Raw genomic sequence first — 14885 nt, 5'->3', positions numbered from 1 at the left:
TCATCCAAAAATCTGTTACTGTGTATGGACTTGTACATGCCTCATTTCTCCATACACCTGTTTTTATATTGATGGATACACTAAATTGGCCCTCCTGTGTCTTGGTGCAAAAGCAGTATGCCAGTCCCAGTCCTGCAAGCCCTCTGCATATGGAACTCAAATTACTTAAATGTTGCCTAGAGGCCTTCCAAGAGTAGGCTCCATGCCCCCAATATTGTATTAATCTGAGAATCATATAACACACGGCCAAGCTTGTGATGTCCTGAAGCTGCCTTAAAAGGATCAATAAGGATCTCTAGCTGAAGTGTACATAAATGGAATGGAAGGATGAACTGAACTGAATATTTTTAAACAACAGTTTTATACTAAAATCTGAATGAAGATTTTTAACACAGCACATTAAGTCTGGTGTGAGAGTACACTGTCAGATAATCACATTTGCACATTTTTCAACATTTCATGTCAACTTCCCATATTTATAATAAAAGCACTACAAAATTACAATGACAAAATAAATAAAAACAAAAGAAAATATAATTTAAAAGGAAAACAGAAAGACAGACTAAAGCTACATTGAAAGAAAAAATTAAGACAATTTACATAATACATCTTAATTTAATTTAATATTTGAATGGTTGGTTGCCTTAGTGCACCATATTAAGGATTAGTATTTATGCTTTACTTGTAGCTAACACCCTCTTCTGGTCATAGAATGCCTCCCACTGTTTTTTAAAGTTTGACTATAAAGTGACAGGAAGTCTCTCTGACACCCGAGGAGGCAAGAATATAATAAATATTTTTAATTACACTTTCCCCCATTTTCTTGGGGGTGGTTTGGAAGCAAGCAGAATACAGCATGGTTAAAATCATTCAGTGTATATCTTTGATCAGCTTTATTGACTTCCACATGAGTTATACTAGATTTACATCTGAGCAAAATTTGTTTTTACATATATGTGTGTGTCTGTGTGTGTGTATATATATATATATATATATATATATACACACACACACACACACACATACCCAGAAGCCCTGATTCTGCAAACACCTATGAACATGCTGTACTTGACTTCAGCAGGACTATTCACAGTAGTAAAGTTAAGCACATGATTAAGAGTTTTAAGAATGAGGACCATACAAATTATACACTCACAATCTCATAACCAAATGCTCAAACAATGCACATAAACATTTTCTCAAGTAATTTTTTCTCATTCATAAAATGTGAATTTTAGATTAAGAATCTGTTTATGTATATTCAAGCCCAGAGATCTCTGCTTTTATTGAATGAAGTGAGAAACATACCTACACATATTTCTATATCTACTGACAGATTGAGTGTGTCCTAGACCCTTCTGGCGTGATGAGATAAGCTAAAAAGTTATGCCACCAAAAGGCAATTCATGATTTATTGAGAGATGCTGATGCATCCATTAACAGTTTAAATAATTTTGAATGGAACAATTAAAAAAAAATCTCATTTTTCAAATTAAATTATTTTCTGGTATGTTCTAGGCACAAGAAACTAATGGCCAAAATAATAATATTAGCTCACATGCAAATTAGCAGTGGACCTTGATTATTCAAGTCTTTTTGAGTGGATTTAGTGTATGCTAAATGGTTGCAATTTTGGCCTGGCAAAGGTTATTTGGTAATCTTTTTTTAAATAGGAAGGCCAAATGTTAATAGCTCACATAGGCCTCCTGGTGGACAATTATGTTTTTGGTTTTGGTATTAGGAACAGAACAGAAAGTTGCCCCGAACATCTCTTATTTCCTCTCAACTTTGAATGAGTAGCGGATAGAAAAAGCTATTAGCAATATTGTCTAACTATTTTTAAATATACTTTTGTGTCCTTTGATACCTTCCCTAGTTCAATATGCTCTATTATGTGCTGATAGCTTTCTTTCTCAGTTGTTGCATGTTGTATAGCTATGTTTCTGTTATTCTTATACTTACATCACTTCAATTAACGTTACCATATTTTCTTCAGAATGTTTATGTCCCAGTAAGAGTCAATCATAACTACAAAACAGATAATATCTGTAATCTTTTAAAAATGTTAACATTTCAAACCAGTACCATTTTCTTTAGGAACAATATAGTTGCCTTAGCGTTTATATATACCCACACAGCCAACTCTGAATTTGGAGACAGTTTAGCTTCACTGAACTCAGTTAATTTGACCATTTAAATGGTCAACTTATTTGGAAGGGGCTATTTGTATATCTATAACTTTCTGTGGCTGAAATGGTTTTTTATCCTACCTTGTTTTTTCACATGTGAAATATTTTGGATCAGTCATTATATACTGTGCCTACTTTTCTAGTGGGTAATTTGCTGTAATGGTACTAGATGGTGATTTATACATTTATTTTTATATTGATAGAAAATACTAAAACAGAAGAATCTCAGGAATTGGTGAATCTTGTGCAAGTTACAGAGTTATGTAGGTTACACCAGTGGCTCTCATCCTTTCCAGACTGTTGTACCCCTTTCAGGAGTCTGATTTGTCTTGCATGCCCCCAAGTTTCACCTCACTTAAAATTTAAAAAACTATTTGTTTACAAAATCAGACATAACAATACAAAAGCATCGCTGCACACTATTACTGAAAAAAATTGCTTATTTTCTCATTTTTTCTGTATAATTATAAAATAAATCAATTGGAATATAAATATTGTACTTACATTTCCCTGTATAGTATACAGAGCAGTATAAACAAATAATTGTTTGAAATTTTAGTTTGTACTTACTTCATTAGTGCTTTTCTGTAGTCTGTTGTAAAACTAGCAAATACCTAGATGAGTTGATGTACCCCCTGGAAGTACATGTATGCCTGGTTGGGAGCCACTGGTTACACCATCATAATACTTGGGAGAGTCTCAGCTGTGGGGTTGATTTGAGAATGGAATTTGCTGGACTTTTTCTGAGTTTGCTGCTACTTCTGTTTTCTTTGTAATTTAATACATACACACATACCAGAAATGCCCAGAGAATTAAATGGGCACCTTTTTACTGTTAGAAATCAATATGAATAATCTTTCAAATAAATTCATCTAATTTGTTTGGATAAAAAAACTGCCAAAATCAGTTTTCCTCAACTATATACTTTTATTCTGGCAAGAAAGTAAAGCAATAATGAGGCTATTTTTCAGAAACAGCCTCCGGTTCTTCAGGGCAATTAACTATGGACATCTTAAGAACATAACATAACAACGGCCATACTGGGTCAGAACAAAGATCCATCTAGCCCAGTATCCTGTCTTCCAACAGTGGCTAATGCCAGGTGTCCCAGAGGGAAAGAACAGAACAGGTAATCATCAAGTGATCCATCCCGTTGCCCATTCCCAGCTTCTGGCAAACAGAGGCTAGGGACATCTTACATGAATTTATTGAGTTCTTTTTTGAACCCTGTTATAGTCTTGGCCTTCACAACACCCACTGGCAAGGAGTTCCACAGGTTGACTGTGCGTTGTGTGAAGAAATACTTCCTTTTGTTTGTTTTAAACCTGCTGCCTATTAATTTCATTTGGTAGCCCCTAGTTCTTGTGTTATGAGTAGTAAATAAAACTTCCTTATTTACTTTTTCCACACCAGTCATGATTTTATAGACCTCTGTCATAGCCCCTCTTAGTTGTCTCTTTTCCAAGATGAAAAGTCCTAGTCTTTTTAATCTCTCCTCATATGGCAGCCGCTCCATACTCCTAATAATTTTTGTTGCCCTTTTCTGAACCTTTTCCAATTCCAATATATCTTTTTTGAGATGGGGCAACCACATCTGCACGCAGTATTCAAGATGTAGGTGTTCAATGGATTTATATAGAGGCAATATGATATTTTCTGTATTATCTATCCCTTTCTTAATGATTCCCAAGATTCTGTTTGCTTTTTTGATTGCCGCTGCACATTGAGTGGATGTTTTCAGAGAACTATCCTCAGTGACTCCAAGATCTCTTTCTTGAATGGTAACAGCTAATTTAGACCCCATTATTGTATAAGTAAAGTTGGGATTATGATTTCCAATGTGCATTACTTTGCATTTATCAACATTTAATTTCATCTGCCATTTTGTTGCCCAGTCACCCAGTTTCAAGAGATCCTTTTGTAGCTCTTTGCAGTATGCCTGGGACTTAACTATCTTGAGTAGTTATTATATCAGTAGTATAACAGTTAATATTTAAATATCAAACCACCAGATGGCATGAAATTGTTCCCACAAATGTGGAGGCGTGAATGAGGCTATTTTAAAAATCAGGCTCACAATGTAAATTATCTTCTGGTTATACATCCACTTGTGTAAACTGGATGTTGATTGTTTAAGAAACAGAACTGTTTATAATTACAGAGCATTATTCTCTACATAGATGAGCCTGATCTAGTGTGTTCCAGTTTTATAGCTTAGCACTGTATGTCTTCTGTGTAAATATGTGCATTGTTTTTTTAAATCTATAGCAGGAAGCCAGGCAGGAAGGACTAGGGGACATTCTAGGCAGAAGTTCTTCTGTGAAGCAGATGGAAAAAGTAGATTTAGGGACAATACTGTTTCCCTTATTCTAATAAAGCTCCTAAAGCAGAAGCAGAAAGCTATTCTTTGTGAAAGTTTTATCTCTATACTAAAGAATTAATAGAAAGAAACATTAGCATTTTGTGTCTAGTAAGCAAATCTGACCTATGTATCCAATTCTGGCAAAAAAATATCCCCTGTATAGATGTGGTTATAACAATTATCCTGCCTGTGTTGTGCTTGTCTGTTTAATTATTCATACATTGCCGTCGGTCCAATAATCACTTGAGCATGTGAAGAGTAGTATTTTAGGGAAAGGGAGTTTACCTATTTTAGTTCTGCCTGTCAAGTTGTTATACTAGCTGAAGTCAGAATTTTTGCACACTGTCCTTTCCAATGTATTTTGCTCCCCTGGGGCAGCTGCCAAGTCTCTCCAAACTTCTTTGCACAGCAGACCACATTTTAGGATTGCTTGGCCGAGTGCAGAGGTTAGCTGCACAGGACTAAGGGGCCCCCTTATTGCCACATAATCATCTCTTACTCTCAAATGAGAGCATGGTAAGCCTTAGGCTTTCTCCAGTCCATCTAGAAAAAACTTTCTGGATGACCTGAGAGTGGCTGTTGTCAGTTTTGTCTTAATTTTAGATTTAGTTAATGAGCAGTACAGGTTAGTGTTCATCAGGAATAAACTATTTAAAATAAACTTATGTATATGCCCCCTTTGTTTCCTTCTTCCACTCTGGTTTTGGCCCAGATCTGCATTAGGTATTTAAGCAATGGGAGTTAGACACTTAAATACCCTTGAGTATCTGTACCTGAGGCCGTGTTGTCCTCATGCATGAAATACTGTCACTCCGTGTACTGGTTTCAAAGCGGTAGCCGTGTTAGTCTGTATCAGCAAAAAGAACAAGTCATCTTTGTGGCACCTGAGAGACTAACAAATTTATTTGGGCATAAGCTTTCCTGGGCTAACACCCACTTCATCAGGTGCATGGAGTGGAAAATACAGTAGGAAGCTCTATATACACAGAGAACATGAAAAAAATGGGTGTTGCCATACCAACTCTAACGAGACTAATCAGTTAAGTAGGGCAGGCTGGGGCCGGGTCGCTCACTGCTGCTGCCAGAGACGGAGACTAAGCCCGAGCCCAGGGGGGGCTGCGAGCAAGAAAAAGAAATAAACACCTCGGCTGGTGAGTACAGGGCACGGGCCCCACCCCTGCTGCTGGTGCCAGGCCCCCGCTAGCCCCCTGGGCCACCGTGCCCCCCCCCAAAGAGTGGAGCCCCCCAAAGCTATGGAGGGGACGGCTCTGCCCCTGAGCGATGTAAGTTACACCAACTTAAGCACCAGTGTGGACAGCGCTATGTTGGCGGCAGAGCTTCTCCTACTAACATACCTACTGCCGCTCACTGCGGGAGAGTTCACTCCCTTTCGCTTAGATCGGTTACATTTAGAGTTTACAGCAGTGCAGCTGCATTGCTGCAGTTCCACTGCTTTAAAATCTCTAGTGTAGCTGTAGCCTATATCTTTACTTTGTTTAAGTTCCTTCTAAAGAAGTACTATTTTTCATTAGGACCACACGTTAAAAAAAAAAAAAGCAGACACACAGTTTAACAATTGAGGTTCCCGCTTGTGATTTGCTCTCTGAATCTTGTCTTACTTATCTGTAAGTTCTTCAAGGCAGGGAATGTCTTCCTGTTTGTTTTCTCTACAGTGCTGAGCACAAAGATCACATATTTTCTACAATTTTTTTTATTCTTGTTTTGTAAACCCCTGTATGTGTAAATTTTTATATATTAGAACTAAGAATAATAATTTTTACCTCTGCCAAAGCTTGAAAAAGGACTTGAAGAGAAAGGGAAGCAGCCCAATACAACCACCCTGTGACCCATTGTTTTAACAACAAAGAGGGATCAGGAAGACAGAGTCATTCTGGTGGCAGTCTAAACTATTTTATTTTTCCTCTAAAAAGAGAAGGACCAAACCTTATATCCACAAACTCACTCTGAATTTGGGAAAAGGAGTGAATTTAGCCCCACTGGACTCAGTTTATTTGACTATTTATATGGTCATCTTATTTGGAAGTGACCTGTTACACACACGTTTATGGGTCCGCAGGAGACTGTCACAAAGACATAAAATTAACAGCATACACAATACTATAAAATGCTTTGCTATGCACAAGAGGCTTGAGTCATGGCCAGGACTTTGAACTTGCTGACATTTGGGTGTTTAAAATTAAAGTCACAATCTCCTATCACTATAAATTACGTACAAAAACCTGTGATCACATTACATTCATAAACATTTTGAGAAGGTTATGGCTTGTAAAATACCATTTTGCAAAGATATTTTACCACTGTGTTCAAAAACAAATTAAGAATATACTTTCCCAACAGAAAGTGATCACAGATGAGAACCAGCCTCAGTCGCAAAATGACAGACAGCTGTGCTACTAAAATGTCCTGAATATAAACAACATACAGATGTTCTATACCTTTGCCATGCTCTGTGTGAGAGAATATTATGCATGACCCAAACATATAAATATAAACTTAGTATACACCATACTCAAAATCCTGGCTCTTTTGACTTAAATGGCAAAACTCCTCTGACTTCAACAGGGCCACAAATTCACCCAAAGTCAGCAGAGGAAAACAACATGATTGAGAGAGATTTTTTTTTTTAAATTTAAAGAAGGTCTAGCTCTGTAACAGGTGGACCCCTGAATGCCCTCCACCTCTCCCCTTTTAAAAACAAAACAATTGCATAAAAACACCCAATGTGAATAGCAGGAATGAACTGCTGCTGCTTTGTCATCACTGTATCAGGTATAAAACACGATTTAAAAAAAAACAGACAAGAGATAAACCAAACAGAAATGCTGTCTTTGTCACAGGGATGTGAATTTCAAAGGCAGGAACCCAAGAAACGACAGCAAGTGCCTCCTAGTTGCGCTTAATTGTCACAGGATGATGGAGGTTTTGGAAACAACTATGTCCCCAGCCTGGTTAATGCTGAATGTGAATTAATGGAAGTTAAACCTATAGCAGAGCTGTACATTGGGTTAAAGTTAGTATGTTACAGATGGATTTAAAAATATTGAGGGAGATGGTTATCTCTGAAAGGCAAAGTGTCCTAGAACTAAGGAACAGGCAAAGCCAAGGCAACAAGGCACATTCCCTACACATAAAAGTGCTAAGGAAGGAACTGTGCAACACCAGTGATGCCAACAGTAACAGCATCAGTTAGGGGCCACTCACATATACAGAATATTATCATCTATCACTTCTATTGCAGTCATGCCTAGCTGCCTTAACCAAGTCAGGGTCCCATTGTGTTAGGCATTGTACCAATAGGCAGCAAAAATCTGTTCCTTCCTCAAAGACTTACTCTTTAGAATGTCAATGGGATGCCAGAACTGAGCAGCGGCATCATGAGCGTGTTCTGCTGCAAGTCTTTCTGCTAACAGTAGCACTTGCTCCTGCTATCTGTTGTGCAGTGGCCTGTCCTCTAAATCAGTGGTTTTCAACCTGTGGTCTGTGGACCCCAGTAGGTCTAAGATTTCCAAAGAGGTCCCCATCTCCAGTTAAAAACTTTTATGAGTCTCCAAATGAAAAAGAGGTTGAAAACTGTTCTAAATTGTCCAGTAATGAAAATCCAATTTAGCCTGTTACATAAAAGTATTTCTCTGTCAGCACAAGTTAGAAAAATAAGACTGGATTAGTCAAAAATGAAGCTATCTATTGATACCACCCAAGGACTGCATAAGGATCATAACTGGCAAACAAATGGAGAATGGAATCAGAAATTAATGTGTCACGACATTAGGCCTAATTGGATGACGAAGTAACAAGGGTATGGGCTAATTCCACCCATCACGCCCTTTTGGATGGACTTTGAGAATTAAAATGGCAGTGGACTCCTGGGAAAAGGCAGGCAGGCCTCTGTCCCACTCCAGAGACTGTGTCCTTCATTGGGGACCCTCAGTCAACAGGACACCCAGACCTGAACACAAGTGGTGACACCCTGTTATCACTAATGGACCAGGAAGGACCCCAGTCTGATGCATGCAAGATCCTGCTGTCTTCCCTTCCCTCATATTCCTTTCCATCCCCCTCTATCTTACCACCTTGGTTTTTCACCTGATCCTGAGACCAACTGCACTGCACAGCACCAGTATGATGGGATGAGACAGCTCATCCAGCTCTGCCCAGCCTGAGAAGGACCAGTAAAGGAGAGGTGCTTGACTAGACCACCCAGATGGGATCCCAGCCCAGGGAAGTGAGCCAGAGTTTAGAGAAACAGCTGTAGTGGCTGATCTGACAGCCCAAAGTATCCATCTGTGACTGAGATCAACAAAAGCCATACTATATTTCCCCTCCTGTTTTGCTATCCTATCTTCTTTGACTGTCTTGTCAAAAACAGGAAAAGTATGACCACTCAGAGCAGTCCACTTGAAATTCAACAAGACTAACCACTTCTTCCCCACTAAAAAGGATTGCTTGACAGAATAAGAAACTAATAATTATTCTCTGTCTGAAAAAGGGCCTTTAATAGGTTTTAAGTGTTTTGCGTAACCACTCAATTTCAATATGCTTTGTTTTAATTTTTATTCTTTTTTCTCTTGTGTATCCAATAAGTTTCCAAACATGTGTATTAATTTTTGAATGTGCTTGCCATGAAATGGTCAGTTTTCCTGTATTCCAAACCCCAAATCATGTTAACTGTTTAATGGTGTACAGTGCTAAGATCATACTATCACCTTTGACTTTAGACCCATTTATTCCACTGAAATTAATACAACATATCCCAGGCCTGTTCCTGCTCGTTCACATTAGCTCCCATCTTAGAAGCAGGCTTAGTAATGTCACAATGACTCTAGTGAAATAAAACTTAATTATACATAAAGGCAAAGAGTTTGATATTGACTGCAAAACAGTCTGACTTCTCCATACACCATCTTCACCCCACTAAGTCCCTTCAACGAAGTACTCACAGAAAAAGGGTAATGAGGTAGTACACGATACATAACAGCATTAGAGAGACTACTGTAATGGAACTATGAGAATGAATGTAGCCAAATGCTACCAGATAGATACACTGTGCATGGATGGGATGTAGAAAGGGGAGAAAGAGCCAAGAATCACAGTTTGAATGTTCTGAAATGAGAAAAAAATGGAGCTATAAGAGATTAAGAAATCAGCCATAGTGTTTAATATGGAGATATACCTAGACTCACAACCTGGGGTTTAGCAGGCCAATGCTCAAACCACTGAGCTACCCCTACCCTGTAAAATACTCCTGTTTGCAGTGTAATATTTCCAAAGGCCTACACTATTGCACATTTCCTAGCAACAGGGGCTTAGAAGGTGGAGGAGGAAACATCTACCCTTAAACAAGTCATCACTAATATGGCATTTAACATCTGACCACAAATCTATTCCAGACATAGGTTTCACCCTGCCAAGGCTCAAATGTACAAACAAGACCCAGAATGAGGGACACAACAATACATGAGGGAGCTGGATATGTGGATTTAACTTCTTTATCATATTAAAAGTACTCCTTAATCTCAGTTCAAGACACAAAGTCTGATGACTTATTACAGTGCTCCTAATGAAGGGGGTGAATTCCCATAATTTTAAGGACCAGGGATTTGGTAGAAAGACATGCCAAATTTTGCATTTGACTTTCTATATTTAAACAGAACATACAAGATTAACAATGATTAGAATTGCATATAAAATGTCCCTCATTCATTCTATATGGCTATTGATCATTTAGGGAGATCCAGGTGCTCAGCAGAGATTTATTATGATAGCACAAGTACTTTTGGAGATTTCTTTCTCCCCCAAAATTTGAGCTGTATGTTAAAGCAGCTATGAGAATCTTCTTGATGAGTGCTAGAATTGTGACATCAGAGGTAACAGCCAATCATACAATTGACTAGTTTATATATATAAAATGTTCTACTAGTTAAAAGACTGCAATCATTGCCTTTTTAACGTCTCTGGCTTTGTGCTATTTGTAGCTATTGTACTTTCTGACATCAGAGTCATAGGAGATGGCTTATTAGATGCAATGGAATTTTGTTAAAGAACATAAAATATGTAAAATACAAACATATCTATATACATACATATATAAATAAAGAGCTGTATAGATGCAAGCAAAGATTTACAGGCATCACTGAGCAGTGGGGTTGACATTAATTACAGTATGTTCAAGAGAAAAAGCAGGAAGAAGTTTATTCAGGTATGTCCAAAATCACCTTAGAAGTAAAAATAAATGTCACATGTGATAACACAGAAACTTGCTATACGAGAGATTCTCCCCTTCCATGTAATTTTAATTCCTGAGGAGTTGCAGCTTCAACACATCTGACAATCTCAGTATTTGGGGATGTATTTATTTTTAAATCTCAACATTAGCTAAAAATCATTAACTGTGCATTGACAACCACAGCTCAGCAAGGGTTGTATTGTAAATGTTGCCAGAAGAGACTGCACTTGTATCAAGGAATTTAATTGTCATCATGCCAATGTAAACTATACAACAATGATAATGCCCAACACTTCTGACCTTTCTGGATTCTATTTTCAAGATTAATCCTGGAACACAGAGGAATGAGATCCTGAGGTCCAAAATTTTTTCTAGGTTTCCTACAGAACCTGTAATCAACCCTGACTACAAATTTTTGACACACTTAATTCATTACAAAGGAGTTAAAACTGTATAATAAATTACAAGTGTAGAGATAGATTACTTACAATGTACAGTCTGGAAAACAAAATATTGAACACCAAACCAGTGGTTCGTTTAAAAATAAATATTTAGAGTCAACACCAGATTTCTTAAGAAGGTTCTTTAAGAGAGTTATAAGCCAAAACAGCCATTTGTTGAAAAAATATCCATGTTTCTCAAGTCTGAGTAGTTATGCTTTTAAAAGTGTAACGCTATGAATATGTTAATTCTTTATATTACAGTAAATTTGCTATAGCCACATGCAGCATAATACTCTTGCAGTAAACTAGTGAGTTTACCATTAGAATAGCTGATTAGGTGCCTTACTTTACACAGACCTGTCTCATATTGGTACAAATATTTCTTTGACGTATTTTGTCCCGTTTCAGAGTTATTAACTCCCATACACAATAGAGAAGGAAGCCATACAAAGGAGAGAGCCCCAAGTGCTCAGTTCAAAATTTCCTGCCAAGAGCATCGCACTGAATTTCAGTAAGATATTACTGATTGGATATTAATTTGATTTTGTCACTACTTCCATGTGGTGAGCACGGGCTTTCCTGAATCTCTTGCTCGATTTCCTTTTAGTCCAATGGATTGCCCAGAACGGCTTCTCAAATCACGATCAGCTCCATCACTTTGTGCCATCTCTTCATCATACCTAAAATATAATAATTTTTTCAGTGTCTCAGTCTCCTAATCACTGGACAGCAGAGATCATAAGAATGACCTTTCCTTAGTTCTTTATTGTTTAATATTTAGCATTCACATTTTTAAAGTATGGATCCTATTCTATAAACACTCACACTACATGAATAGTTCATTTTAAGATGCAACACCTCACATAAATTATTCATGTGGGTAAGCATTCACAGGATTGAACCCTATGACATTATAATAAAATGAGCCCTATAATACTTCAGTAACGATTTATGAAAAACAGGCACATCATCATTAGAGTTTCTATTATAGCAGACACAAATAATTGTAGAGCTTGTGAAACTATCTGAGGCATGTACTTCTGCATTTCTTTTCTCATCACTTCGTCTAATAGACTTGTGTGTAAATAGAAACATTAGCTTGCTGCTTATGCAGTAATGTCACAATTCAGCGTATCAAACACAGAAACAACTGGAACATCAGAAAAGTCAGATTGTGACACGAGTTAACAGAATTAAGCAAGAAGGGTGGGCTGATTAGATAATCAAGATATAAGATTCTATCTGAACACAATCTATCAGCATCAGAAGTACCCATAAATTTAATATATTTTGATAATATGTATTTTGTAAAGCTTGCCACAGTGACAAGTATCTCTTTAAATGTACAAACTCAATATGGCATGAAATAATCCCACTATCCATTGATTTAACAGTTGCTGGAGGCATCCAAAGGCGGAATTTGACTCTAAATATATAAATGCCAATAGTCAAAATAGAAAGACACAGCTATAATATTTTTCAGTCAAACAGGATTCCATCTGTACCTATTAACTAATACTAAATGCAGATCATCAGTGTTCATAGCTATCACATAGCTAACATTAATTATAAAGGTATGATACAATCTTGCAAACACTTATGTATGTGACTAAATTTACTCACATGCATAAGTGTTTGCAGAATCGGGGCCTTAGATAAAACAGATGGCATGAATTAGTGGGTCAGCTAACATACTATACTACAGTTCTATTAATTCCTGACCAGGCTCTCAAACATTTAGCTTTTGAAACTGGTTCCAAATGGAATAGGGAATTTGATTACAAATTCAGCATCCCCCTAAATAAATAAGCCCATCTCGGACATTCAAATAGGGATACTCTTTTTCTAGCTTCCCCTTCATCGCACATTCATTATACCAGATTAAAAATAATCTTGCAATTCACTGTTTTAACATCCCATCAATGAATCACAACAGTTGGGTGACCATTCCCATGAATTAAGAGAGTTTTTTAAATTTTCTTGGTACACATAATGCATTTAACTGTTACCCACACCTTATACTCAGTCTAAAATACATATTATATATGTGTTGGACATATCTTTAAGAGTGAAATTCATTTCCCCAACATATACCCTCAATAAATCAACATTTTTGATGGTGAAGTGCAGGGGCTCACCAGGAAGGAGACATCAACCCACAACTAAGGCCCCAGGCAGGAGTGCAAACACTTGGAAGCTGCTATTCCAGCCCTAAACATGGCAATTAAGTGATACAGAGCACTTTAGGTTTTTCCTCCACACCTGGATGAATGTCATCACATCTACATGGTTCTAAATTAATCTTCTCTCTCTCAAGAACATGTTCATATTTACATAGGACATTACTAAAACTTACAAAATCTCATAATTTCCAAGAGCTTCTTTTGGTGGAGATTTATTCCATTTACAATCTGGAATTTCACCATTAGGCACAGCAATGTTAAGTGTGTCATTAATAAGATTATATTTCAGGATACGATCGTTGGCTGTACTGGAGGTAAGAGAAGGGGAAGCATTGACCTATTAAAAACAAAGACATTTTATTTTCAGCAACTTCCTTTTGACTAAAATATGGTCCCCTATAAACTAATCATCAGCATTTCTTTTCTTTGAACAAAACCATTGCAAGGAAACAGTGCATTTCCTACAGATTTTATTTTTGAAGTATCATTCATTCTCCTTAAGGTCTGACTGTAGATTTTTGTTGGGAGCAAGTTCATCTGTGCTAATCAAGCAGCCTCTGGGGATTTATACCTTTAGTTCACACCAAATAAAGAAGAGGCAAGTTTCTCACTTGCTTTGCCCCTTCCTAGCAGTTGTTACATATGGACCGGTGGGGCTCTTTATTTTGGAGTTATTGCTTTTTACCTGTATCCCTCCTCTGAACTCCCCATTTCCACACATTTCTCTGGCTGGCAAAGTAGGTAAGAAGTCTGACAGTTTTTTAAATGTATGCTTAACCATTATGTATAAAGATAAGATGTAGGGAAAAATAATAGGGTACTGATACATTAGACATGGGGTTTGGACAGGAGTTAACATACCATGGAAGTTTGTATAATTCATACAATAAATATATACAACCCTGCATTATTTCAAGCTTATTCTTCTAATATGTGTATCCCTTATTTTCTAGCTTTCCTACAATTTCAAGCTGTGTTATATATAGTATCTAAGCTTTAGCAGGTTTAGATTTACACTGCACTGAGCCAGTGCCAATCCTCCATCTACTGGTGCACTAATAAGGTTGCTGGCATTCAGACAGCTCTTGGAGTCGGAGCAGATCATGAATGCACCTGGATTTGGTTTTTGCTGACCAGACCAGAACACAGGTTTCTCCTGAATTCTGATATCCTGCAACTCCCACAGCCCATTTTGTTGCCTGTTTTACTTTCCAACAGCCTTCCCCAAACACCTTCATCTGGAAAAGGGAAAACTCTAAGCTCAGGTTTGAAAAAGCAGATGTATATTGTGAACGGAAATGGTGAGGAGGGTTGTTTATAAAATGTACATAACTTTACCTCAATAAGCCATGGTTTAAGCTTGTCATCAATGATAATGTCATATCCATAGCACTCAAAGCAGTGTTTATCATTGTTCATTACAGGCTGAAACAAGTTAAAAAGAAATGTATATTAAAGAAGAA

At 37.3% G+C, this 14885-nt stretch overlaps 1 protein-coding gene across 4 annotated transcripts in view; it reads right to left on the bottom strand.

Moving 5' to 3' along the window:
* Positions 1-10736: 10736 nt before the first annotated feature.
* Positions 10737-14885, bottom strand: part of TTLL1 (tubulin tyrosine ligase like 1) — a 39157-nt gene continuing 35008 nt past the window's right edge. For all 4 annotated transcript variants that reach the window (XM_039542241.1, XM_039542252.1, XM_039542229.1 and 1 more), the window contains 3 exons: positions 14761-14847; positions 13596-13759; positions 10737-11919 (listed from right to left, as the gene is read on the bottom strand). In XM_039542241.1, the coding sequence (XP_039398175.1) occupies positions 11790-11919; positions 13596-13759; positions 14761-14847 (381 nt within the window). In that variant the 3' untranslated portion in view covers positions 10737-11789. The remainder of the gene's footprint in view (positions 11920-13595; positions 13760-14760; positions 14848-14885) is intronic.

The sequence above is a fragment of the Mauremys reevesii genome, linkage group 1 (assembly GCF_016161935.1).
Source record: "Mauremys reevesii isolate NIE-2019 linkage group 1, ASM1616193v1, whole genome shotgun sequence".
NCBI lineage: Eukaryota > Metazoa > Chordata > Testudines > Geoemydidae > Mauremys > Mauremys reevesii.
Note: the sequence above shows the minus strand (reverse complement) of the source record. Positions and strands in the feature narration are given on the sequence as shown.